Source organism: Brachyhypopomus gauderio, chromosome 9 (genome assembly GCF_052324685.1).
Source record: "Brachyhypopomus gauderio isolate BG-103 chromosome 9, BGAUD_0.2, whole genome shotgun sequence".
Taxonomy (NCBI): domain Eukaryota; kingdom Metazoa; phylum Chordata; class Actinopteri; order Gymnotiformes; family Hypopomidae; genus Brachyhypopomus; species Brachyhypopomus gauderio.
The window spans coordinates 13,846,407-13,872,718 of NC_135219.1; the positions used below are offsets into that span (position 1 = coordinate 13,846,407).

General features: G+C 45.2%; 4 protein-coding genes across 5 annotated transcripts; 1 reads left to right on the top strand and 3 right to left on the bottom strand.

Annotated features, from left to right (window-relative positions):
- Positions 1-14: 14 nt before the first annotated feature.
- On the bottom strand, positions 15-5,301 carry ephx1 (epoxide hydrolase 1, microsomal (xenobiotic)). The gene is made up of 9 exons (XM_077017347.1): positions 5,145-5,301; positions 4,218-4,411; positions 3,828-4,008; positions 3,420-3,638; positions 3,142-3,271; positions 2,651-2,865; positions 2,381-2,489; positions 2,164-2,286; positions 15-1,840 (listed from the first exon to the last, which is right to left on the bottom strand). The coding sequence occupies exons 2-9, from the start codon at positions 4,398-4,400 to the stop codon at positions 1,636-1,638; spliced, it is 1,365 nt and encodes a 454-aa protein (XP_076873462.1). The 5' UTR covers positions 4,401-4,411; positions 5,145-5,301; the 3' UTR covers positions 15-1,635.
- A 1,588-nt stretch (positions 5,302-6,889) lies between these two features.
- On the bottom strand, positions 6,890-8,420 carry srp9 (signal recognition particle 9). The gene is made up of 3 exons (XM_077017357.1): positions 8,208-8,420; positions 7,801-7,869; positions 6,890-7,723 (listed from the first exon to the last, which is right to left on the bottom strand). Exons 1-3 carry the CDS (start codon positions 8,277-8,279, stop codon positions 7,604-7,606), a joined length of 261 nt encoding a protein of 86 aa, XP_076873472.1. The 5' UTR covers positions 8,280-8,420; the 3' UTR covers positions 6,890-7,603.
- A 598-nt stretch (positions 8,421-9,018) lies between these two features.
- henmt1 (HEN methyltransferase 1) lies at positions 9,019-11,010 on the top strand. Of its 2 annotated transcripts, none has more exons than XM_077017361.1 (6): positions 9,019-9,133; positions 9,263-9,378; positions 9,534-9,668; positions 9,761-9,943; positions 10,023-10,191; positions 10,366-11,008. In XM_077017361.1, the coding sequence occupies exons 2-6, from the start codon at positions 9,266-9,268 to the stop codon at positions 10,780-10,782; spliced, it is 1,017 nt and encodes a 338-aa protein (XP_076873476.1). In that variant the 5' UTR covers positions 9,019-9,133; positions 9,263-9,265; the 3' UTR covers positions 10,783-11,008. The 2 variants fall into 2 exon arrangements, with proteins under 2 accessions (XP_076873476.1, XP_076873473.1); XM_077017358.1 differs by having other exon boundaries at positions 9,029-9,179; positions 10,366-11,010.
- A 20-nt stretch (positions 11,011-11,030) lies between these two features.
- Positions 11,031-26,013, bottom strand: fam102bb (family with sequence similarity 102 member Bb). The gene is made up of 11 exons (XM_077017362.1): positions 25,550-26,013; positions 18,892-19,012; positions 18,726-18,755; positions 18,485-18,601; positions 18,259-18,305; positions 16,805-16,905; positions 15,640-15,735; positions 14,170-14,356; positions 13,898-14,034; positions 13,602-13,671; positions 11,031-13,255 (listed from the first exon to the last, which is right to left on the bottom strand). Exons 1-11 carry the CDS (start codon positions 25,681-25,683, stop codon positions 13,213-13,215), a joined length of 1,083 nt encoding a protein of 360 aa, XP_076873477.1. The 5' UTR covers positions 25,684-26,013; the 3' UTR covers positions 11,031-13,212.
- Positions 26,014-26,312: the final 299 nt, after the last annotated feature.

The window sequence follows — 26,312 nt, forward strand, 5'->3', positions numbered from 1 at the left end:
CTTTTTTCAACACCTGGTGCCGGTGCTGTTCAGTACCGATCCGAAGGTCTAATAGTGCTGTGCAGTCATATTACTCAAGTGAATTACACTGTGATTTCAGACAGTACTGTGCATCTTAAAAATTATTAACTCCGAGGTTCAATGTTTACCTTGAGCACAATGTGTCTGCAAAGTAGCAACTTCAGTAAATTACCAACCCTTGAGAAGAATTTGATCAGGAAATACTGTGTATATATTACTGTGATTCTGGTCCAGCCACACAACCTGTTAATGTTTGATTAACCTCCTTCATTACTGGAGAAGAGAACAGTGCCAGACTTAACACTACATCTACAGTTCTTCCAAATACTGAGGGAGTGACTGAGGGCCTTAAGATTGTTTTCCTGTATGTTTTGAAATGTTCATTTTATAAGGAGAAAAAGCATTGCACTCAAGTAATTACAATCAAAATAAATATTTTAACAGCATAATATTTGTGTATAATAAATATTATGAGAATATTTATTTTTTACTCGATATTTTCCCATTTTATAGATGTTTCTCTTTTATAAAGTCTCTCCTGGTGTGCATTCCAGATGCCCATAAGCACGGAGTGTGACCAGCTTCGATGCTTTGGTAGTGCCTTCATTCTGTCCCTTTCTTTGATTGGTCACAGAAGTTTCTAAGCTCTTGGAAACTTCCTAGGGAGCTACGGAGAGGCGGTTGTCGTGGCGCTGGGCGCAGTAGCGATGACACGTTGCAGATGCACTTAAGCATGTGAACTCAGCCACACTCGTGGGCATTATCTCCACACCGTACATGTTTGTAATGAAAGTGATGAATAATAATGTTCTCCAATGTGTCCTTTGGAAAAATAAAACTCCTTGGCTGAAAACTGCTTGGCTTTTTTTTCTTTTTTACTAAATTGATATGACTGCAATGGTTGTTTAATGGAGAATAAAAAATATTTAAGGTTGGTAAAGAATACACATTAAACAGTATGTATCAGTATTAATACAGTATTCACACAGTATCACATGCAGTATAGGGGATTTTTGTATAGAACTTTATACAAATGTGTTTATTACAGTCCAAGCCCCTCCCCTTACTGCAGGTGACTGAGTATTACAGGTGAATACTGCTTAGTTGAAACTGGTTATTTTTTGATTGTGCTGGTTAAGTCAGTTTTCAAGCAATGGTTTAAAAAGATTTAAAGTAGTTATTTAAATTGTATATTTTGCTTCAAATGCATCGGTAAATCATACATCTCATCTTAATTTCTAGGATAAAGCTGTTGGCAGCAGAAACCCCCTCCAGGGTTCGTAGACATAGGGTTCAAAGTGCCACATTTCTTTGCGCATTATATTAAGTGTTATCTGAATGCAAGCTCCCATTACTAGATGATATCACAATTGGAGTATTCTGCTGATGCTTGCAATATTAGCAATCAGACCAATTACACCACACACCGTTAGAAGCGTTAGATATCTACGCATTTGAGCCAAGTCTGCTTTGTGAACTCCTGTGAATGCTGTTTGGTTAAATGCTCTTTAAAAGCACAAGCCACCATGCTTTAGCCTCGGGGATTATTGATTATTTCTGCATTAGTGTCGGTGCAAAAGAGAACGCAGGCAGTGAGTGGACACATCAAGACCTTCACTTTCCACTCTCCACAATCTTGACAAACTTCTGGAGATCTTGGGCTATCAACTCAGGTTCTTCCATAGCAGCAAAATGGCCTCCTCGGGGCATGAGTGTGTAGCTCACAAGCTTGTGATACTTCTGTTTAGCCCAGAGTTCAGGAGTGTGCAGAAGCTCACAGGGGAAAATCGCCAAACCAGCTGGAACCACAACTGGGATCCTATAAGGTAGATGAGGAACGCAAAAACAAATCAATTTAAAATAAATAAAAAATCCATTTATAAAATCAGATACTTCTGAATCTGAGTATTTAGAAATGTCTCAGTCCATTTAGAAACAACTCCATTTCTTGTGGCCTGACCAAGCCAACAAACACGAGCTAGACCAAACCGTTCAGATGTGGCACCATTTTCTACACAAGGAGAAACGTCATTACCACCGCCAGTTCATTCAGACCCAGAGAGCTGTGGTAACTTAAAGGGTTAAAGGCAATATAATGTATGCAGTTTAAACCTCGGAGTTGACTCCTGTGTCAGTTCTTACTTTGCGTGTGGCTGATCAAGACCTTTGCCCACGTTCTCCTTGTAAAAACGCATGGAGGAAATGATGGAAGCAGTGGTCCAGTAGATCATCACATTTGTCAGTAGGTCATCCAGAGAGAACTTTCTGAGAAGGAAGTGAATAGTTAGATGTGTTGCTAAAACAACCATGAGGACTACAGCAACATCACCACCTCCACCCCCCACGCCCAGGAACCAACCTTTCCAGACCCCCATTCTCAAGGTTCCTGAACTCAGGGTCAGTCCAGGTGGAAAACTTCTCCAGTATGTAGGCTGCCAAGCCCACAGGAGAGTCATTCAACCCACGTCCTATGGAAAACACGCTGGTATCACTGGCACGTCATCAAATTCATCAAACCAACATCTACGGTTACTACAAGTCCAACATTAGGGCAGGAATAGTTTTTAAAACAATAAATAAAATTAAAAAGCTTTTAATCTGGACGTTTGGTTCTTGGGAGTTGTGTTACCAGCAGTGTCTGGCTTGGTGGCTTGTATGTGCATGTATCCAGTCTCTTTCACACCATCCACTACTAGTTTCTCCACACAGGGGAAAAGTCTCTTGATGTCGTGATCAGTGAAGCCAAAAAGCTTGGGGAAGTAGCGTCCCAGGAGCAGCGATAAGACAATAGTCAGGCTTGGTCTGGCAGCAGGGGCAAAGTTGACATGCAGGCCCTTTACAATCCTGACAGGACAAACACCACAATCAAATGTGTATATTAAAGTGAAGTGAAGTAAAGTCAAAGTTTTCACATACACAAATCTTCACCAGCCCAATCGTAGAAATTTTGATGAGGCTCAAGAGATATGCTGCTCTACACTGTAGATTATTGGACAAAGTGATAAATAAGAACAGAATGGCAATGTGACAAATAAATAAATAAAACACCAGTGGATGCATTCATGTATTTTAGCATTGCTTCGAGTAGGAAAGCTAACGGGTGTCCGCGGGGTGACCTACGTGGGCTCCAGCTGGGCCATGTTGGTGGTGATGATCCATCCCCAGTCTCCTCCGTGGACGTAGAAACGCTGGAACCCAAGCCGTCTCATCAGCTTATGGAAGACCCGCGCGGCGCACACGGAGTCAAAACCTGGGGAGAGAGGCAGAGGCGTGAAGCAGCAGCTCCTACCACCCGCAGAAGAGACACGCTGGGGACACTGGGGACACGGCCTGTTGTAGAACACACAGCGCTGGTGCTTCAGCCTTTAGAACAGATGGAGGCCACGGGGTGCACCCACCCTTCTTATGTGGAGCTTCGGAGAAGCCGTAGCCAGGTATGGAGGGACAAACGACCTCAAAGGCGAGGTGATCTGGGCTTGGCGGCTCCGTGAGGAGGGGCAGCACGTTGTAGAACTCGTAAAAGGAGCCAGGCCAGCCGTGGACCATCATCAGGGGCACGGCACGGGTTCCTTCTGGAAGGTTCTTGGGTTTGACATGGATGTAGTGGACATCAATACCTTATAGTACAGATAATGACATTCACTGTAATTTATCCAGAACAACTTCCATCATTATCGGTATAATGGGGTGTACATACACTTGGATGTGTCTGTACACCACACTTGAATTTTACAGGAAGGACAAGGTTAAATTTTTCTCAACACACCATCACAATTAAAGTCTGCAACAAGTGAACTGAAAAATACCTTCAATCTTGGTTTTGAAGTGGGGATACATGTTCAGTCTCTCCACCTGTTTCCTCCAGTTAAAGTCGCTCCTCCAGTATGAAACCACCTGCTGCAGGTAACTGGAGTTGAAGCCATAGTGAAACTTGCTGTCTTCCAGAGAGGGGAAGGCACGAGTCTGATCGATCCGGCGATGCAAATCCTACAGATTACACAAACAAGGATCATACGGTTCCTTTACAGTCTTCACAATATTTTAGTGCTTTAAAGCTGGTCTTGCGTTGAGGAGTCTGGTTCATCTGTCCATCAGGCAAGTTGTGATATTCTGATCCAATCAATTTTAAATCATGCTACAAAAACTGCTTTTATAGTGTAAAACTGCCATTCTGCCAAACCTTTAAAGTGTCTTACCTCTAGTTCTTCTTGAGTGGTCTCTACTTCGAAGGGGCGAATGCTGTCATCTTCAGGAATCTCCAAAGGACTCCCCACACCCCACCACCCACCTTCGCTCTTCAAACACTCCTGCTTCTTCTTCAGAAGCACCAGAAGCAGTAGTGCCCCCAGCACCACGGCCCCCACCACCTCCACGTACATGCTGCTAGATCCTGGAGAACATCAAGCAACCTCATCCCACCTTGTTTGAGGGTACAGTCATCATATATTGAAATGATTGTGCAGTCTAATTAAATTACATAGGTCTCCTAGTATTAATAATGCACACTCATCTAACAGCTGCATAACCTTTGAAGTTATTTAGAGAAATGGAACAAAGTTCCTCTATTGCACAACATATGCAGCAATGCTAAAGGATTAGAACAGGAATGTGCTGGACAAAGCGACACGCGCACAACACGCATGGGACAGAAAGCAGGACACCGCTCTCCTCCGTCTACTTAATAACACACAGGAAAAAGGTCCCGTTCGGTTTATACACTCAGTTCTAAGCTGTTCAAAATTGTGCCAAAACTAAATAAACAAAGCGCGTGAAAACTTGTTGATTTCTATGGGCGTCTCGTTCTTGGTGTACAAAATAACAATCTGAATAAATGTCGCACTTTAATTTTCATGCTGTGTGTCCTGGCGCAGTTCGCAGTCTATATGCGTGCGTGATTCACACACATCATTTGTATTGACCACCAGTACAGAAAGTTGTATTATTACAATACCTCCTAAACGGACTTTGTCACTATTCGTACTTTATGGCTCAATTCAGTAGAGTCCTAAAACAAGTCAAACATGCGTTGGTGTATTTCCACCCCCCAGAATACTGTATAAACGCGACTGTTAATCAATAAATATAAAACAGAAAGCAGATATAAAACCGCAAATTCCACTTACCTGCCTCAAGCAGCAACTTCAGTCAGAGCCACACGGGATGTGTCCTGATCTCCTGTTCAGCAGCTGGCGTGCTCAATAAACTCACTTCGCTAATAACCACAGAATTTATATAAACGTTGCAGCTTCCGGAATTCATCTTAACGACTGCATTGTGGGGAATGTAGTTTTCATTGAGGAACGCGTTCATTGCAATATATTATATATTACAAATTCCATTACAAGATTTAGGTCAGAGCTTCTCGGTCCAAGTGCAGTGCATTCCTTGAACTGCGCGTTTCTGCGTTCCTGACACCAATAACTTGTAAAAAATCGGCTTGTTTCATTATTGCAACAATTGCAATGTCATTATTTTAACATACCAATTCAATGACATCTAAATGATTCTGAGAAACAATCATTTTGATTGCTGCATTACTTTGATAGTTTTGAGATATCATTGCATATACCTTTTCAGTTCACATTTATACATTCATTTTGCAATTACATGTGGCATTTTACTAGTGAGGATGTGCCATGCCATTTTTTTTTTTTTTGTCGATTGTGATTTTTCAATGCAATCGAAATTTGTCCTCTGCTTTTTACCCATCTGTGCAGTTAGAACACACACACACACACTAGTGATTACTAGGGGGCTGTGGATCACACATGCCCAGAGCGGTGGGCAGCCCGGCGCCCTGGGAGCAGTTAGGTGCCTTGCTCAAGGGCACCTCAGTCATGGCCTCAGGCCTGGGAATCGAACCCATGACCCTCCGGTCACAAGACCAGTTCCCTACCACAGGACCATGACTGCCCTTGACTGGATCTTACTGACGTATTAAGCAATTCTGTACCGTATCCATGAATTCTGTGACAAACCTTTATAGATGCTATAATTTCAGTAAGATTTCATTTGGTTAGCTTTCAAAATCACATTTACAGTAAATTCTATTTCAACATAAAATCTAATTATCCAACCCGACATCACTGCACAAAGGTAAAAGTCTGCGAAACACTTTTCAGTTTTCAGAAATGTTACTTCTGTATTAAAAACACCCAACAATACTAAAGGGATCCTGCTGTTAGCTGTGGAGTCTAGGTGGAACCAATGCACTACAGGTCTTAAAAAGCAGAGATGGAGTTTGAGTTTTTATGGTTTATTTTGCACATCATAGGTGGGTGAATGTATGAAAATATTCTGCAGTACACCAGTTGAGCCTCAGTTCACCTGGTCCAGCACTGTGCCACACAGCCATTCTGCTCCAAACACTTTCGTCAGTAGCACTACCTGCACACACCTGGAGGTCAGTGGTCCTCTGGACTCAGGGAGACACTGATGTACTGCGAGTCAGGTTCTGATGTGCACCTTTATCCCACCCATACTCACCCTGTACTGAAGACGCCGTCACCCATTGCAACATAAAAAAGGTCCAAGTGCATCTCAAAAGTAAATAAACTCAAATGATGATTTTAAGATGGTGAGAAATTTAAGAGTTTCTTGAAATACCTCAAGACTAAGAGTAATGCTGAATAAGAACTAGTGATCTCATAACGGCAGAATAAAAAAAAGTGTACTTTCTGTATAAATTGAGACGCTACCTTTAAAACATCTTTAAGTAGCAGGTTGAAAGTTGAAATAGCACCGCAGCAATTGCCTTAAATGGGTGGTGTATTGTTTTACACGGTAAGAAAACGGCTGAACTGAACCAGAGATATTAGAATTGTGCAGTACATTACTGCACCACTACTCGCATGCTTAAACCCACATACTATGAACCATTTTTGATAAAATTCTAGCCATCAACACTGCTCAGAAACTTGAACCTTCATTGGCATAACATTCATATGCTTTTCCTTCTAGTGACATATTCCAGAAAGCAGATATCAAGATGCAACTCACAGCAACGCAGAAAACTTTCCAAGTCACTCAGTAAAGTTTCAGAACACAAAAAATGAGCATTTATTTCAGGTGAATGCACCGAGACTCCATGACCACGTAGGATGGATTGCAAACCGAGGGCACAGAGGAAGACGCTACACCTGTCCTACAGGATTTAGTCACACCAAACTCCAGATCCCATTGAAGGTCTCCAAGTGGATCTGGTGTTCGAGATTAGAGCTGGGAATCCACTCTGCAGGGCAGTAGATCTCTTGGTCCAGAGTTCATCACCACTTCTAAATATATATTTTTAATAATAAAACTGAAATCCCTGCTGTCAACAACCTGTGACCACGTGCTTTGATAACAGGCACGTCACTCGACCATATTTAAAACCCCCACAAGGGAAACCATGGTCTAATTAGCTTCGAGTCCATCCTGAAGCAGTAAATATACCAGATCTTCATAAGACGACATGCTGCATGCGTCCAAGGACATCGTGTTTCTTTTGGTCTCCTCCACACATCCATTAAATTGCATGATCTTCAGATTAGCTTCAGAGACGCAGACACTGTCCAAACTGACGCAGACAGTGAAGAGCCTTTCAGTCAGTTTCCATCGCAACACTGTGGGACTCTTTGGAGACCATCAACCTCATCAGTTTTCCATGCAACTTCTCGATCTTCTTCACGTCTTGCGCCTGATCGGTCTTGTACTGCAAACACTGAAACGAGGAACAACCCAGTTATTGATCAGTGCAACAAGGGAAAACAAACTGACCCATCAGATAAGACAACTTACCACCGCGTCATCCGTGACTTTCATACAAAGGTTGCCGTCGCAATGTCGATATTTAAGCACAACTCGGACCTTAAAATCAAACGAGCACAAATTAAAACAACACATTCACACTCGTTTATCGCGATGTTTGGTGGGCTGAGTTCATCACCATCACAAGTTCAGTACAGGCCGTTACATTACACCAGCTGCCACCGCTCGCCATTATCCAGGCCTTTATTCGGCGCCTTAACCCAATTACATTCAACTGCTTATTTAGAAAAGTTGATTTTTTTGGTTTTAAGGGCTACACTACATACCAGATCATATATATTGTGTTTATAAAAGTACACGGTAGTCGCTATAACACGAGGAGGAAACGCTTCCCTACACGAGACACCCGGCTAACAGAACTAGCCCACATAGCTCACCTTCATCGGATCCGTCAAATACAATTTTTCTGCCGCTCTGGAAAACTCTTCCCATGTCTGATAATAAGGCATGATTCATCAAAACGATGGACTACGAGTAACTAATTAAATCGGAAACTATATAAACTGCAAATTACAACTTGTTTTACGTGCGGTGGCTCTGTTTTATAACACATCAGCGAAGACGCTGAAGGGAGAATATGGCCACATAATCATTAAGAACTAACGGGATTGGACCAAACGCCGAGGCGTGAACCAATGAAAACGTCCAATACTGACAGGCGCATGACGAGACACGTGTGATTTTAAGAGAAAAGCGCATGTCATAAGAGCAGTTTACTACAAATTATAGACAAATAGACAAGTTAGTCAATCTACAAATTAGATAAGACTTAAATTGAAACATAGAAAATGTATTTTTAATGTATTTAATATTTTTACATCCCGCCCCGTATTTACAGAGCGGGATGTAAATATAAATGCTTTAGACTTCAGTGAGACACGAAAAGAAATCACTGCATTTACCTCACACAGTCTCAGTCATTCTTCACCTCATTCACTCCTGCTAACTGCTACTCTTATACTAACATTTAACAACACAGCAAAAAACTATTTATGTAATTGACGTAAAAATGATTTATACAAAGTCATATAGTTCTTTTGAGAAGTGACTGCCTATTTCAAAGGCAACAGATGTTGTTCATTTGTAGTTCTAACATATTTATTGTGTTTTTTACTCACTTTCTTCTCTCCCAACGTTATTCATTTGAACAACTTTAAAAACATGTATTATGCAAATCAGGTGATTACGTCATTCAGCGACTTTCCTTACAGAAGAGTTGGCAACACTGGACCGGAGGAAGCCGATGAACTGAGGGCTGTTGTACGATGGATGTTCGCTTTTCTCCTCCTCTGTTCATGCAGAGGTACCAGTTTGTAATTGAGTTTGTTAAAAAGTTCGCGCCCAGAAAGGTAGCGTTCATCACTTTTGATTTCTACCGTTACTGTATTGCCGTTTACCCGCTGAAGTACACAACGCCGTGACTTTTCAACAGGTGATGGACGTGGGCTGCGCCGACTGTAGTCTGCTGAGTAAACTCAAGTTCCACCGCCACTGTGTGGAGTTACTCGCAGGAGTCGACATCGACTGCGCCGCCATCCGTCAAAGAATGTTCGTGTTTTGCTTATTGTCCGTTGATATAAATAGAAAAAAAAAGTTTCTATAAAGTGGTCTGTAATAATTAGCTTGATGATTCAAACTTGCGTATCGGTTCCATTTAACATGTAATCGAGTACAATGGATTGATTCTTTCATGTTGCTGTCAGGCACGCGCTGGCCCCACTCACGTGCGACTACCTGCAGCCAGCCAGCAGGCCTTTGACCATTGAGCTGTATCAGGGCTCAGTCACGGAGAGAGAGCCCTGCACCAGGGGATTCGACCTCGTAACATGCATTGAACTGTGAGTGTAGTCAGAATATGCATACAAACCAGCAATCCTCACCATCACTATGTGAGACAACACCTGTTCCACCACTGTGTCCTGTCTCACAGAATCGAGCACCTTGAGCCATGGGAAGTGGAGAGGTTTTCAGACGTTGTGTTTGGATATATGGCCCCTCGAGCTGTTATCGTTAGCACTCCAAACGCCGAGTTCAATACGCTACTGCCAGGACTGACGGGCTTCCGACACAAGGACCACAAGTTTGAGTGGAGCAGAGCAGAGTTTAACACCTGGTCAGCTGTTTAAATACTCTGTACTTTTACAGTATTTTTAACATCAATTATTCACCGTCACTGCATTTCTCTCACATAGGGCACTCGGGATCTGCTGGAGATATGGCTACACTGTGGACTTTACTGGAGTTGGTGAAGCTCAGGACAGTAGTGTCGGATTCTGCTCCCAGATCGGAGTGTTCCAAAGGCATCCTGAATTAAACGTACCTGTAAACAACACACCTGTGGAGGCCACAGTGTATCGGCTGGTAAGTGCCCCCTGGTAGGTGGCTCCTACTGACAAACACTCACATTTGCATTTTGTTTTGAATTAGACTGATATAGCCATAACTCTGGTGCTGGTCACCACGTGCATGTCTTATACCTAATAACTGAATGTCATTGCTGCCATGTAATCTTTCTCCCACGTCCCTGTCTGTTAGCTGTACAAGGTGGTTTACCCAAGCCTACAAGACAACAACATTTTCCACAGGACGCTGGTTAGTGAGGTGATCTACCGAGCAGAGTGCCTGCGAAGAGCATGGGAGGAGGAGGAAGAGGAGGAGGAGGGAGTGGCAGGCCAGACGGTGTACAGGTGCGGGAGGTCCGTGCATGTGCCCCTCCTGCGCGTGTGGGCGTGCCCCAGAGTGCAGGCCCTGTGTGCCGACCTACACCACCTCCAGGAGGTGCTGCTGGGGGATTCGCGGGTGCAGCTCGACGCTAACGGAGGGGCCGTAGTGCTGCCTGGTGATGAGCAAGAGGGGGAGGAAGAGGAAGAAGAGGATTGTGGGAGGGAGGAGTTTGCCATGAGGCCGGCGAAATGCAATATAGAGGAGGACTGGGATGCTGAGATCGGGTGAGGTTCATTAGCAGAGCTGCCACCCGCGTTCACACTTGATTAAGACACGGATGACTAGTCAGTAAAGTTGCCTGGAAATGTCTGTTTGTGACAATAACCTTTTCTCTTCCATTTCATTCTCTTTATTTAATATTCATTTTAATTTAATATAAAGTTTTGCCTATAAACATGACTTGATATCTCAGAATGCCAGCATGTTAAAAACTGAATCAGAAATCTTGTGGATTTCAAGAGGTACTGGGTTTATTTGATGGTGTATGGTATACATGTCATCAGCATTATAATAAATCATTATGGCTTGGAGACCATAATTAGTCAGGAGTGGTAAAACATCAAAACGTTGCAATGTTGCTGTTACATCAGACATCATACAGTACAAGAAGACCACCATGTTTACTACAACATGTAAAGTACCAGGATCTAGGGGCTATGGAAATGCTCAGGATTTCGAGGAATGGTGGAGTATTAGAAGGTGCACTACTGTGGGAGACAGGCCCTGACCACCTGCTGCCCCCTGAGCTCAGACAGGAAGCCTTTCCTACCAATGTAGTACAGACACTACTTTCAGGACAAGTACTGATTTGGTAAATTGGTAATACTTCGATCCTCGGTTTCTGTGCACTATTAACGCTTGTGTAGCCACACTAAAACTGATAAACCAACCCTGAGCGGTAAAACCACGTGTAGGAGTCTCTCTGTGATGTGCTCGGTAATAGTGTAGGGCCCTGGATGAAACGCCAAGTGTGAAATTTGCTTCTGATGAGAGGACACAGTTAACACATACCATAGATGAATGTTAAGACGTCCAAGACCCATGCTTTTGGTCATTAAATCTAGCTCTACACAATAAGTCTTTACTGCCAGTTCTAGCCAGAGTTTAATTCTTAACAAATAGCTACCAAAACATTACACAATGCACACACACACACTGCCAGACACTCACTCACACGCACTTTAAAAATGCACAAAACACGGGGAGGTTGCGTTCTAACACATGGCTTTTGTAAAGTTACTGGCACAAACAAAACCAGAGAGAACATGGCTCAACATCATACCAGCAGACCAGACACAGACATTTACTGTCATTTCATCAAAAATACTCTTAGCTTCAGCGATATAATAAGATAAACATCAAATATGCACAAAATTATTGGTAGACATTTTGTAGTGTTTGTTACATCAAAAGACAGCATATTGCTGCAGTAGAAGCACAGTGTAAGACAACAGGATATATTACAGAAAGACAAAGAGGTGGAGATTAGGGGATTAAGGTTAGGGGATTAGGGGACACCTCAGACTAATGCAGTTGCAAGCAGTGCTTATAATAATAAACCACTACTATGAAGAAAAAGGGTTCACATTCATGAACCCTGAACTGCAGAATGAGGTGTGGCAGGCAGATTCCTATGGATTCCAGCTGTGGTAACTAAAGGAGACTAGTTAAGCTAAAGGTGCTAGATGACGTGTCCAGGGTGACATTCATCACATGAGTACGTCACTGGCAGTTTGGTAGCAGCCTGGCTGGATTTGGCCCCGTATAAAAGCTCTACCGACAGAGCGGAACATCAAGAGTCCAGCAATGGAGACGACAGCAGCGTGGCACAAACGTCCAGTGAAGCAGCGTTCAGATCCCAGCACGAAAGTCCTTCTAGGGAGCCGATCCTGGAACCTCCACAAGTCTTACAGTTACCTATAGCTGCTTCAGGTTTAAGTGCTACACACGCTATAGGAATTCCCAAGCATCTTTTATTTAAAAGGTGACACACACACACACACACACACACACACACACACACACACACACACACACACACACACACACACAGGGCAGAGTGGCACTGACTGTGCTAAAGGTGGAGTCTCCTAGCTGGTCTGTGCCCCACCCTACATGAGGAAGTAGGGTCAGGTTTCTCACAGAGCATAACAAGATTAGATCACACTACAATGGAGAGATGACCTCTATCAGAGAACAGTGCCGCATTGCATCTGCAACACACACACACACGATGAGATATCGATATCAGACAGACACACACACACACACCTACCTATGAAAAGGGTAAAAACCCAACGAATGATGACCATGACATTCAATGACGAACAACGACACTTGAAAACTAACAAAAGAAACATAAGAATTGTTTTTCGGTTCCAATATGCAAATCCAGGTTTCTCCCTTCACGTTAATCCGTTGGCTGACTTAAAAAGATAAAGCAAACTGCAATTCAACATGTAATCTCACGGATTCCCACAGTGGTATAAATAAGCCCAGGACCCAGAGCAGACCATGCCTCTGTGATGCCAGCAGAGGGCGCTGTTCAGGCTCCGGCGGTGGAGGAGCTGGCAGGGCGGCACACACAGAGGGTGGAGAGCGTGTCGTTCCCTCAGTGCTGCAGGTGGTGCCCACGTGTCCGGGGGGCACCGTGCCACTCTAGCGCTTGATCACCACCTGCTCGTAGGCACCTGCACCAACCCTGCAGCACAGCAGAAAGTCAGTCAGGGAGGCACCAGGACTGATCCAGGATCAGGGAATCAAAGGTAATGCCAACTCATGATGAAGAGTATATTCTAGAAGATGGCTGCCCAAAGATCACTCCTCACTGCTCCTGCCATCACGTGTTTGGTTACTCTAACCCTCCATGTACGCACATAAAAATGACTTTTTAGTCTTATCTGCAAATAGTCCTGACTTTGTTAGTAAGGGTGGGGTTAGTGTTAGGGAGTGAGGGCGGGGTCAGGGAGTGAGGGCGGGGTCAGGGAGTGAGGGCGGGGTCAGGGAGTGAGGGTGAGATGGGTGGATGGTGGTGGTGCTGTCCTTACCTGGCGGGGTTGTGATGGGTACCCAGGGCAGTGCTGCCTCCAGGACCCACAAACAGACGCAGGCCCTCCTCTGAAACACACCACAGTCACTCAGCACACACCCTCATACTGAGTGGCTTTCAAAAGTGCTTCGTCATCTAGTCATAGAATGTGTCCCAGCCAGTACAGTACCAGACACTAAGATCAATCAATAAATCAATAAATCAATCGTAGGGCAATTCAGAACGTTCACAACAGCTGAGTAAGTGTAGGGTTACAGGAGCAGTGCCTGTAGTGGGGGGTGTTGCCACGATTACCTTCAGTGCTGGAGTCGAGCAGGCTGTGGGTGAAGTCCTGGCTCTGCAGGATCTTCTCCACCACGTCGTCAGCATCCACCCGTGTGGCGTCCACCCGCTTCAGCTGAGACTCCATGGAGTCCTGCTTCACCGGGTACCTGAAGACGGAACCCGTCAGTCAGGACTGGGTGACATCACAACGGCTTTGTCCAATCACACTGCAGAGGCTTCAGAACTCAGGACTCAGAACTCAGGAGTCAGCACTGACAGAGCCAGCGCGGCTACGTCAGTACCTGCTGGAGCCTCGGTCAGGCGTGGTGGGGTGCTCGGGCAGGGCAGCAGGGGGCGCCGTTGCACTGGGGTTCTCCTCGCAGGGCTCCGGGATGCTGGCGATGCCCGTGGACGTGCTGCCCACGGAGGTGTTCCTGCGGTGGGTGAACTCAGACAGGCTGGAGGAGCGAGAGTGTCCCGTGCTGTAACCTGAACAACAAGGTACACAGGTCACACACACAATCACACACACACATGTACACAGCTTTTTGTCAGTACAATCTGATCCAAGTCTGTGCAAAAATCTGTGGGTCGTCCATGGAAGAGGAACCTCGAGTTCAACGTGACGACAGAAAATATACCCTGCAACACTGCACAACGCTCACCAGGGGGAGCCCTCCACCTCTGATGGTTTAATCATGATGGAACTGAACTGAGAGACCCACGTCAGCCTGCTGCATTTGAAGCTGATCCAAACTCATCAATCATTTACTCAGGTTCTCTCACTCTCTCACACACACACACACACACACACACACACTTCTGCACATGCATACACACACTCACACACACGTTGGTAGTCTTTTTCCATTATGTGTCATTGGGAATGAACGTATGCTATTTGTTCTTCTCTCTTAAACCCAAAGTAATTTCACAGATCTAGCAAGGACATAACCATAACCACTAGAGATAACTGTAGCATCTATACTCACAGATAACTGTAACAGCCCTTGAGGAGATGACCGTAACACTTTATTGAAGATAACCAACATCCACTAGGAGATAACTAACATCTTGAGAAGATAACTAACACCCTGCATTCACTTTGATGTGTCTGGTGTAATCTGAGAGGTTCAGATGTGGCCTGAATACTATCTCTCCACAGTAAGGATGGCGTGTTATCAAACCAGTAAGTCCTGGAAGAAGGTGTGTTATCAGACTAGGACACCAGATATCTGCTCCTAACTGTCCAAGATACTGGCACTAGTACTGCATACAAGAATCACTTCGACACTCTGGACTGAGAAGGACACAGAGGGGGAGGGTGGAGGGTGTAGGGCGGAGGGCATACCCGACACTCTGGACTGAGAAGGACACAGAGGGGGAGGGCAGAGGGTGTAGGGTGTAGGGCGGAGGGCATACCCGACACTCTGGACTGAGAAGGACACAGAGGGGGAGGGCAGAGGGTGTAGGGTGTAGGGCGTACCTGACACTCTGGACTGAGAAGGACACAGAGGGGGAGGGCAGAGGGTGTAGGGTGTAGGGTGTAGGGCGTACCTGACACTCTGGACTGAGAAGGACACAGAGGGGGAGGGTGGAGGGCGGAGGGTGTAGAGGGCGGAGGGCATACCCGACACTCTGGACTGAGAAGGACACCGAGGGGGAGGGCAGAGGGTGTAGGGTGTAGGGTGTAGGGCATACCCGACACTCTGGACTGAGAAGGACACAGAGGGGGAGGGCAGAGGGTGTAGGGTGTAGGGTGTAGGGCGTACCTGACACTCTGGACTGCTGACTGGCGTAACTGGAGGTGCGGGAGTGACTGCAGGCCCCCAGCTCCTCCGACAGGGAGCCGCACTTGCCTGGAGCTTCTGTGAACACAAAGTGACTCACATCACACATGCAACGTCCCAGACCTCCCATCATGAGGTCACGACCCCAACCAAACGCAATGGGTTTAAAACACACAGATTAGTATGATCTATTTTCACATAAATGGACTTGATTTTAAGTTCATGTCCATGAGCACATGACGTGCGAGTTCCTCCAATAGCCCCAGCTGGGCTGGCAGGCGTCCTGAGACCACAGTGTCTTATGCTCTGTGAGTGAAGGCGCACGAAGCACTCGACAGTGACAGCACTGTGCAGAAGAAACAAGAGACACATGGCCGGGCGTGCCTGGCCCCGCACCACAGGATCACACACACCACAGGACCACAGTACACCACAGGACTGCATAATACATGAAAGAAAGCTGCTGTTCAGAAGGACCAGTCACACATGAGATGGGGGCTGACAGTACAGAGAGCAAAAACCCCCACGTGCCATCAGAGGAGCGGAGTGTGTCCAGCATCTAAACACACACCTGCTGGAGCGAGATGGTTTGGATGGAGGATCAGTGCAAAATTCCATGCAAGTAGTTTCTGATTAGGATGCGGGGGAGGTGAGGATGAAGCGACAGCACCCGTGCACCCAGACGCCATGGTGACAGCACCCGTGCACCCAGACGCCATGGCGACAGCACCCGTGCACCCAGACGCCATGGTGACAGCACCCGTGCACCCAGACGCCATGGCGACAGCACCCGTGCACCCAGACGCCATGGCGACAGCACCCAGACGCCATGGCAACAGCACCCGTGCACCCAGACGCCATAGCGACAGCACCCGTGCACCCAGACGCCATGGCGACAGCACCCGTGCACCCAGACGCTATGGCGACAGCACCCGTGCACCCAGACGCCATAGCGACAGCACCCGTGCACCCAGACGCCATAGCGACAGCACCCGTGCACCCAGACGCCATAGCGACAGCACCCGTGCACCCAGACGCCATAGCGACAGCACCCGAGCACCCAGACGCCATAGCGACAGCACCCGTGCACCCAGACGCCATAGCAACAGCACCCCGGGTAGTGGCCCTGGGTGTGGGAGCCACACACCTGTGAGGCCCAGGAAGGGCTTCTGCGTGTCTCCTCGCCGATCCTCCAGCAGACCCTCTGTGTCCCCCTGGATCCCAATGACCGTGGCAGTGGACGGAGGCCTGGTGTAGAGGTGGAGGACATGTTAACAGGCTGGTAAACACCACACACACACACGCACACCAGAAAACACATTCTGACTAGCATTTGACACACACAGGAAAGAGGACAGGAAAGATGTTTCTGTCTTCAGGTGAGGTGGACTGTGGACTGGCAGCTTCTCAGCATGAGCAGGGGTGAGCAGGAGTGAACAGGGGTGAGCAGGAGTGAACAGGTGTGCACACCTCAAACATCACTCAGAAGCACTGAGTGGAACTGTCTTCTCAAGCCCAGAGGGCCAATCAGACACAACGTAGGTTCAACCAGGATGATACACCCATGCATGCTTGCAGATCAGTTAAGCATGTCTGCAGATCAGTTAAATTTGCATAGTGATCGGTTAAATATGCATGCAGATCAGTTAAATTTGCATAATGATTGGTTAAATATGCATGCAGATCAGTTAAATTTGCATAGTGATCGGTTAAGTATGCATGCAGATCAGTTAAATATCACACCCTGGACACAAATAAATAGAGCTGGATTTGGCTGTCTGTCTGAAAGAAGTCTAAGACCCGAATGCTAAGCATTCATTCTCTGCTTCAACCCACGCGAGAACACAGGCAGGCTGTGTGTGCGAGTGTGGTGTGGTGTGGTGTGTGTGTGTGTGTGTGTGTGTGTGTGTGTGTGTGTGTGTGTGTGTGTGTGTGTGTGTGTGTGTGTGTGTGTGTGTGTGTGCGCATGTGTGGGTGGGTGGGATGCAAACTTCCTCAGTTTCAGTGTATGCAAATCTGGATGCAGAATTTTGACATCCCAAACTCCCATTCACACATCAGTCCAGTGCACACGGACACACGCACATACTAAATATTGTCTTATTAGTGTTTTCCACCAACACATGTATTAATATAGTAATAAAATATCATTTGAAATAATTTTTCTTTCTGTGACTGGGTATGTTTTCTCACTCACAGATACAGATACCCCTAGAAGACACATCTTATGTCATTTTATTCTTGACTTTCATTCGGATGACATCCAGATTTATTTTAATATGTAATCCTCTGGACTCCCTCCTCTTGATAAGGCAGAAGCCCTGAAGACTCTTCCTCATCAGTTCCAAATCAGTTCTCAATAGTGCAGCTATTCTTTCTCTCTATATTGACGATTCTCTAAATCTCTGGACCCTGTTTAGGAATCTGGCTGTAGTTAGGAATCTGGTCATCCTCGAGTCAACACTTTTCATTCAGTGTCTACAGCAACTGTAGTAAAATCATCTTTGCAACACTGTCAAAATGAGGTCCTCCCCCACCCCCCCCTCCCTCTCCATCTCTCACACCTGCTCTCCTACATCTACACTGTGCAGAGAAACTCACGTTTTGAAGCAGGGATCTCCAGACATGAGCTGAGTACTGATGACCACCTACACGAAACACAAACAACAGACACAAAAGTTTGAAGCTTGTGCTGCTGGTGTGGGAGCAGAGAGAGAAAGACTGTCATGAGGGAGAGTCCCAGCGTGTCTGTGTGTGGGGCTGTGTGGGGTGGTGTGGGGATGTGTGGGGTGGTGTGTGGGGCTGTGTGGGGGGGGGTGTACGGTACCTTCAGGATGGAGTTGTCCTGTCTGGTGTTCTTGGTGTCGTAGCCCTCCAGCAGACAGCGGCGGGTGGTGCTGCCGGACCCTGCAAACTCTGCCAGGTTCAGGTCAGCGAAGCCCAGCTGAGAACAGGACAACAGGGCAGGGTGCTGATTTAGGAGAAGTGCTTGAATCTCATCATCATCATCATCATCACCTTAACAACAATAACAATAATGAGTGTTAGTGGAGATTAAAGTCATTTACCTTTGCATAAGTCTTTCCACCTTTCAGTTCCTGTAACAGAGCGAGTGACCCAATCATCGCTAAAGTCTAACAGCCGATGGATGATGTATTAATGTATATGTGTGTGTGTGTGTGTGTGTGTGTGTGTGTGTGTGTGTGTGTGTGTGTGTGTGCGTGCATGTCATACCTTCCTGACAGAGACACGACACACACAAGGGTCAAGCGCTCCTGTTCCTGCATTGCCACTCATTTTACATGGGAAGGAGAATCTCTTCCTCCAACGTACACAGTTAGCCTGGACAGTTTCTCTAGAACACACACACACACACACAAACACACACAGGTGTTAGGCAGTTCATCAAGGCCATAGTGACTAATGAATCAAACCCCAATCCAGTCCAGACACAGCGTTCAGTCAGAGAGGCATCAATGCTTCTATTAATGCAATGTCCATGGTGTGTGTGTGTGTGTGTGTGTGTAGAGACAGGAAGCAGTGTCAGGAGGTGCCCCGCCACATGAACACAGTGCTGAACAAAATTAGTTTTTGTAAAAGACTCGAAGTCTGATAAAAGAAGAACCAGCACACACCATCTCCTCTCACCGACAACACCGCACGACGTAACCAGGCAACGCCTCTCCACCAGGGAGGCTCAGCTAACCAAAAATGTGACAAGATTCAGTGAATGTTGTTTTCCATTCCCGGCAGTGGTACAAGCCACTTTTAGAGCGTCTAGCCTAAAAGAAAAAGCCTCAACACTCTCACTTCTCCTAAACGAAATGAACAAAACTACTGAGTAACATCCACAACAGACCAGTGGCTATGGAAACATAACAAATGATGCACATCCCAGGACTGTACATCCCATTTCCCGGCTGGCACTCCGGTCTCTTCCGAGTTAGTGAGACTGGGACCTTTGTTTTTAGGTCCTGGAATACAAACTGTGTGACGTTTGTGAAATAGAACTGCTTGCTTACCAGCAACGCGATACAGAGACCAGCTCATACAGCCCCACAGGCCTGTGTGAAGGTGATGGGCTGTCCCAACACCTCCTCCTGAAGACCTGAACAGACCAGCGTCATTATGTCACACAGTTTATAATCGTTTTAGTCTCAGTACCATGTCCATTTTTAAAAAACATATTCACATCAACACTTTGTGATCTAAACTGATACTAAACACTTTTGCATTCCTTTGACACAAAAGACACTGAATCACCATTTCCAAAATTCCTCTTAGACTTCATCACCAGCAAAGTCTGCACAACAGAAAAGTGCAGATATTTAAATAATTTGTTCAAAATAGTATGAACTTTTAGTTCAAACCCCACAAAATTCCCACAGATGCTGATTTGAATATATGAACTGAAATACACAAGTTTCTTCTGATTATAGCAGGAAGTAGGGCTGGGTATTGATTCAAATTCCAAGAATCGATCCGATTCCAATTATGAAGATTAAGAATCGATTTATTTCGATTTAATCGATTCAATCCGATTCGATCCAATTCGGGGTTTAGTGTTATTAAAAATGTATTTGAGCTGTTTCCTGACTATGTACAGAAGCAACATGCTAAAACTAGTATTATATCAATATTAATCAGCAAATAGTTACTGGTAGTTGGTAGTTACTGATGGCTGGAAGACTGGTGAAAAGGGTCATCATAAATCTACCTTCAAGAAAGGTAATCCAGGACAATAAACAGAGGACATCTTTAGGTGTCTATATCTGCAACAGTGGACTCCTACTGGGACACTAACCAGTGCATTATTATTATGATTGAAATAATTAAGAATTCACCCAAAAGCTGTTGCTACCAAATGCATTTTTATTTTAAAAGTGCTCACACTTAATAAACTGAAAGTATAAAATGTAAACGTGTATTTTTCTTTAAAGTGCGAATATATGAACAGAACTGTCACATTACTGTCACGTTACGGTCCCCGACCCCTCCCTTTTGGGCGTGTGTTAACGTCGTCTGCGTCTACTCGTCTGCATCTGTGGATCTCCGTGGGTGCGGGTGCTTGTGATAATCCGTCTCACCTGTGGCTTGTCTCGTCATCACGTGGGGTTGATGTGGTTTGTCTATTTAATTTGCGTTCGCGCAGCGTCCTGTGCTCGTCGTTGTTTGAGTCACACATGTTCTATGTAAACGTGTTTTATGTGTGCTGTCTGCGCTTCGGTAAATGTAATAAACGTAACGATTTGGAAAGTGCAAAGGATTCTGTCTCGTCCATCGCCTTGCGCCCAACATTACAAGAACATTTTAATTTTTTTTACTGTAAAAACACTGGGTAAACTGTCAGTGACATGGACTAACTGTAAATAGTCACTGAGACCGGATAAACTGTCCTGTTTTTAGATTGCCGATTTGACTATCGTCGTTACTGCACTGTCCGACGCCAAGTTTTTACAGTTAGTTAGACCGAGCGCACCTGCGTGAATTCAGTGACTTCAGTGACGAGGCGGGGGTAAAAGTTAACTAAAAAAAAATCGATCTTTAGACGTACAAATCGATTATCAGATCATCATATGCCAATCGATTCTTATTCTCAGGCCTTGCAGGAAGTATACAAATTATTGTTTTGCAGCCTTGTTACCATCGATACAAAAGTGGTCATATGTGTATGTATAGACAAAATACTGATGGAGTTCTCAGTGATGAGACGTTTCCACTCATACACTTGTACAGGTCGCTCTGAAATACCTGGACGTCACTCCAGGTGACCCCTGACCCAGGTGTTTGTCTGTCTGTGTGTATTCAGTGTGATGTGGATGAACATTGGTGTGTAGGATGGACTAGACCAGGGGTGCCCACAGTTTTCAGCTTGCGAGCTACTTATAAGATGACCAAGTCAGAAAGATCTACCGGGGTGGCGGCGAACGTAATATGTTGGGGGGGGGGGGCGAACGTAATTTGTTGAGTGGATTGCAGATTGGCTACCGTGAATGTCAATCAAAATACAACCGTCAGTGCAGATGTGCGATTCATCTACTACTATTTTATGTGACGCGATCTACGCACATTCCTTCGCGATCGACCGACACTTCCTTCGCGATCGACCGGTCGATCGACGTAATGAGCACCTCTGGACTAGACCAACAGCATACAGATACTGACACTCCTGATACCGACAGACAGACAAGAATGTATGAAATACTGTATATACAGAAAATATTGATCAGTTATTGCTGTGCTTGTTATTGATTGTATATATTCTTTTCGGAACTACACTATATTGTACTGAGAACAAATAGAAATATACAGTAATATATTGTTTTACATTACACACATTCTGGGTTTCTGATACAGTAAAACATTCAGTCGGACTGTAAACTGAACACTCACTCCTGACATGTAAATGTGTAAAATGTAAATGTGCCATATTTTGTCAATTGTGATTTTTCACCGCAATCGAAATTTGTCCGCCGGTTTTTACCCATCTGTGCAGTTAGAACACACACACACACACACACACACTAGTGATTACTAGGGGGCTGTGGATCACACGTGCCCAGAGCGGTGGGCAGCCCTAGCCCGGTGCCTGGGGAGCAGTTGGGGTTAGGTGCCTTGCTCAAGGGCACCTCAGTCATGGCCTCAGGCCTGGGAATCGAACCCACAACCCTCCCACAAGACCAGTTCCCTACCACAGGACCATGACTGCCCCTGTATAGCGAGAGGAAGATTCTGTAGTCAGCTTGAAATATTTGCGGGTGCAAAACTAGAGAGAGGAGCAGTGTGAGGATTCTGCAGAGTGACACCATGTTTGGGCTTTGAAGTGTGAAGTATGCAGGGTTGTGGGAGAAAGCCTGTATAAAGAGATGGCAGCGCGAGACACACACACCAAAGGTTAACTGATGAGCTGCCACACACGCACACACACACACACATAGGATATAGATAGATCAGGTATGAAGGTTCCACCTGCATGGAACACGCACACTGGAAACACACACACTGGAAACACACACGCGGTCTCTCCTTCAGATGACATCACGTCATGTGAATCAAGGAGAGAGATGATTATTATCATCATTATTATTATTCCGGTCCTTCATGGTTTACTACTCTCAGTGTGCTCTCTCATGGCTCATGTAAATGGCTTTGACAAAGACCACTTCCTAGATTGATATTAATCCCTGAGATTAGTCATGCAGTGGTTGAGCTTCCTGTCCGAGTCACTTTGGTTCAGATGCAAAAACTACTGTGTTCAACAGCTCTTATTATTATGTCAACAGAACAAAACCCTTTGAATTTGGTCAATGAAAGACTGTTATGATAAGGAGCACATATCAATAATACAGACGCAGCCACAGGGTTCAATCCAGCACGCAACTATGTGATGATGCAATGACCATACAGCGCGGGAATATGGCACCGGACTCTGGGAACGTCCGACGTGAACTGGAAGAGATGGTGATGCAAAACCATCCACAGAGTCTCTGTCACACAACCAGCCTGTGGGCTGTTTTCCATATTTGGAATATATGCCGTTGCCATGGTGAGCTCAAGCAGCCACTGGGAGCATTGCTCTAAGTCTCTCCCTCTGTATCTGGATCCAAGGGGAACAGAGCTCAGTATCCGTATCCAAGGTGAACACAGATTTATACTGAGAGGTCAGAATCAGGCTCTTTAGCAGGGTAAACAATTCACACAACCCAACCTAATTATTCCTTTAACAGAGTTCACTTTGCAAAAGTGAGAGTCATAAATTAGTTTCATAACTTTAGCTAACATTCAAATATTTATTCGCTTATTTGAACACTTTGAACAGCTCACGAATGTCATTTTGGTTACTTTTGAATCCCCCTCAAAACACTATTACATTAACAGCTGCCTTATTTCACAAAACTGTTGCGCTCTGTAAATGGTTTAGTACCAACTCTTCCACTGAGCTCTGTATGATGGAAAAAAACTGAACTATGAAATATGACAAAATCTGGCCTTAGCATCGATGCACTGCATCAGCTGCCATGGAATCTGCTGCTTGTGTTGTCCGTAGCAACGAGGTGTTCCATCAGCTGCCACTGACTCTGCTGCTTATGTTGTCCGTAGCAACAGTGCGTTCCATCAGCTGCCACAGAAATCTGTTGCCTAGGCTGGCCTAGCAACTCCATCTGCATCGTTTACAGCGAAGCAGGTATTGCGTAATTCTAGTGACGTGATGACCAAGAATCTCCACCTACACAATGAGGAAGCACCTGACTCACGGAGTGTGTAGTACTGAGAACTGCTGACTGAACTTCGCTCGCTGCAAGGTCAATTCTACACCTCGCCTCAGTCAGTCTATTCATGAGAAAAAAAGATTAAGAGCCCAGATAACATAAAGGAACACAGCAATATCTCATGCTTTATACAGTATTATCTGTTAAATGATTACACAGGGAAGGGCAAATGCAGGCTAGACATTTGCTCTCAAAGTGATCCTTCGTTCAGGAAATGTTTAATGACTACTAAACACGCTAATCTAACAGATGGGCAACAGAGTTTACTGATTAGACCAGAGCCAGTGATAACCAACCAACCCATCGAGGAAGTTCTTAGCTTTCAGCTTTCAGCATTGATGCAACAGGTTGGGCATGGTTGATGTACTTTAGTTAGGCGGAATATATGATTAATATAGGCCACTGGTGGTTGGAAGAAAATAATCTTTCTGTTATTCTAATAAAACTGTCTGTGTTGGTGGATTAGCTTGAGGAAAGTACCCAAGTCCCCATTTAAGCAGTCCTGACAAAATTGAAAGTTCAAATGAAAGCTGTTGACTGATACAGATCCTGGTATTTCAGGTTTATTGTACACACTCTTGAGCCCCATTCGACTCGTCAAGCTTGGGTGAGATGCCTGCACTCAATGACTTTGCTGCAGCAGCTGTTATACGTCTTTGTCCTCGTATGATTATCTTATTTTAACAATCCAAATGTGAGGACCACGTTTCACCACTTACGGCCTCGCTATGGTAACTTGTGAGGTGCCAGGACACTAGACACTGCGAGGCCTGATGCCCCTCGATCGTTACATAGTCGTGCACAAACACAGCAAAAACCACCACAATTTTTCTGTTACATGGCATGATCTAGTTATCCAACTATAGAGGAGATGTTAAATAAAATTAACAGAAAATCTAATAATCATACCATACATCATCGAATACTGTAGTGATTGAGGGAAGCCGGATACAACCCATACAATTACAAGATAATGTTACTGTTTACTGTAACTAGCTGGTTAGTAACCCAACATTAGTAACCCAACATTAGTAACCCATCATTAGTTTCCTAGTAACCTAACATTAGGTACCATTAGTAATCTTAGTAACCCAACATTAGTAACCCAACATTAGTTTCCTAGTAACCTAACATTAGGTACCATTAGTAATATTAGTAACCGAACATTAGTTTCCTAGTAACCTAACATTAGGTACCATTAGTAATCTTAGTAACCCAACATTAGTAACCCAACATTAGTTTCCTAATAACCCAACATTAGTTTCCTAGTAACCTAACATTAGGTACCATTAGTAATCTTAGTAACCCAACATTAGTATCCTAGTAACCTAACATTAGGTAACATTAGTAATCTTAGTAACCCAACATTAGTTTCCTTGTAACCCAACATTAGTTTCCTAGTAACCTAACATTAGGTAACATTAGTAATCTTAGTAACCCAACACAGACAACCCAACATTAGTATCCTAGTAACCTAACATTAGGTAACATTAGTAACCCAACATTTCGAAGGTTTGGCTGTGCTGAAAGGACCAACGACATGAGGACCCCGGAGTGTGTGGTCAACTCCGAGGTGACCCGTCGTCGCTGGGTCACCGGCGAGGCGTCAACACCGATCTTACCGGGTCGACTCCTCCGAGAACCCGCCGTCCAGCAGACGCACTTTGCAGAACAGGACGCCGTTGACGAACGGAACCGACGAAAGTTCGTCCAGTTCAAAATCAACTTTGAACTTGAATTTCTTTTTCTTCATCATGATTGACGTAACCTCTTTTTTTCACCTCCTTCGCAGCAGTATATACGCGGTCCTTCACACCCAGACGCGCCGTTTGTCCGCTCGTATATCCATCACGATGAACGCGGCGGACGCGCGTCCAACCGCCCCTCTCCCCCCCGCTAATCTACCACCAGTTACCTGAATAGTCACCCCCAAAACGTTCTCGTCCCGTCAAACAAACTACACCGTTGACTCCCACAGTCACAACCACCTGCGTACCGACCGAGTTGCTTCTGTACGCCACCAAAGGAGGATGACAGCTGACCGCTGGTCGGCCCGCTTCCGCCAGCGCGTTGTACACAAAGCTCGTACGGCGTCAGAGCCGAGGAAGAAACACAAGCGCAGCTCTTAAAGGGCCAGTTATCACGCAGCACATAACAGCACTCAAACCTCTGTTTGTTTAAGATACTATCCGCAAACTGCTATTATTTCTTAGATTCTATAATAATTTTGACTCTTAAACTCAAAACCTCTATATATTACGTATATTTATATACGCGCCTCATCGGGAAACATTGGTTTTGGTCTTACAGTGACCCCTGCTGGTTACGCGTCTTTAAAAGTGTATACTTATATAGCTAGTAACCATATTTTTTTGTCTGAAATGA

Bases quoted from the DNA above. Each gene is read 5' to 3' on its own strand.
- srp9 (XM_077017357.1), bottom strand. From the start codon at position 8,279: ATGCCTTATTATCAGACATGGGAAGAGTTTTCCAGAGCGGCAGAAAAA. The intron at 7,870-8,207 runs GTGAGCTATGTG...TTTGATTTTAAG, and splicing joins ATTTGACGGATCCGATGAAG to GTCCGAGTTGTGCTTAAATA. The intron at 7,724-7,800 runs GTAAGTTGTCTT...TCCTCGTTTCAG, and splicing joins AAGTCACGGATGACGCGGTG to TGTTTGCAGTACAAGACCGA.
- fam102bb (XM_077017362.1), bottom strand. From the start codon at position 25,683: ATGATGAAGAAAAAGAAATTCAAGTTCAAAGTTGATTTTGAACTGGAC. The intron at 18,306-18,484 runs GTACCGTACACC...TGTTTCGTGTAG, and splicing joins AGGACAACTCCATCCTGAAG to GTGGTCATCAGTACTCAGCT. The intron at 13,672-13,897 runs GTAATCGTGGCA...GGTGTGTTTCAG, and splicing joins GCTCGACTCCAGCACTGAAG to AGGAGGGCCTGCGTCTGTTT.
- henmt1 (XM_077017358.1), top strand. From the start codon at position 9,096: ATGGATGTTCGCTTTTCTCCTCCTCTGTTCATGCAGAGGTACCAGTTT. The intron at 9,669-9,760 runs GTGAGTGTAGTC...CCTGTCTCACAG, and splicing joins CTCGTAACATGCATTGAACT to AATCGAGCACCTTGAGCCAT. The intron at 10,192-10,365 runs GTAAGTGCCCCC...CCTGTCTGTTAG, and splicing joins AGGCCACAGTGTATCGGCTG to CTGTACAAGGTGGTTTACCC.
- ephx1 (XM_077017347.1), bottom strand. From the start codon at position 4,400: ATGTACGTGGAGGTGGTGGGGGCCGTGGTGCTGGGGGCACTACTGCTT. The intron at 2,287-2,380 runs GTTGGTTCCTGG...CTTCCTTCTCAG, and splicing joins GAGAATGGGGGTCTGGAAAG to AAAGTTCTCTCTGGATGACC. The intron at 1,841-2,163 runs GTAAGAACTGAC...TCTACCTTATAG, and splicing joins CTTGATCAGCCACACGCAAA to GATCCCAGTTGTGGTTCCAG.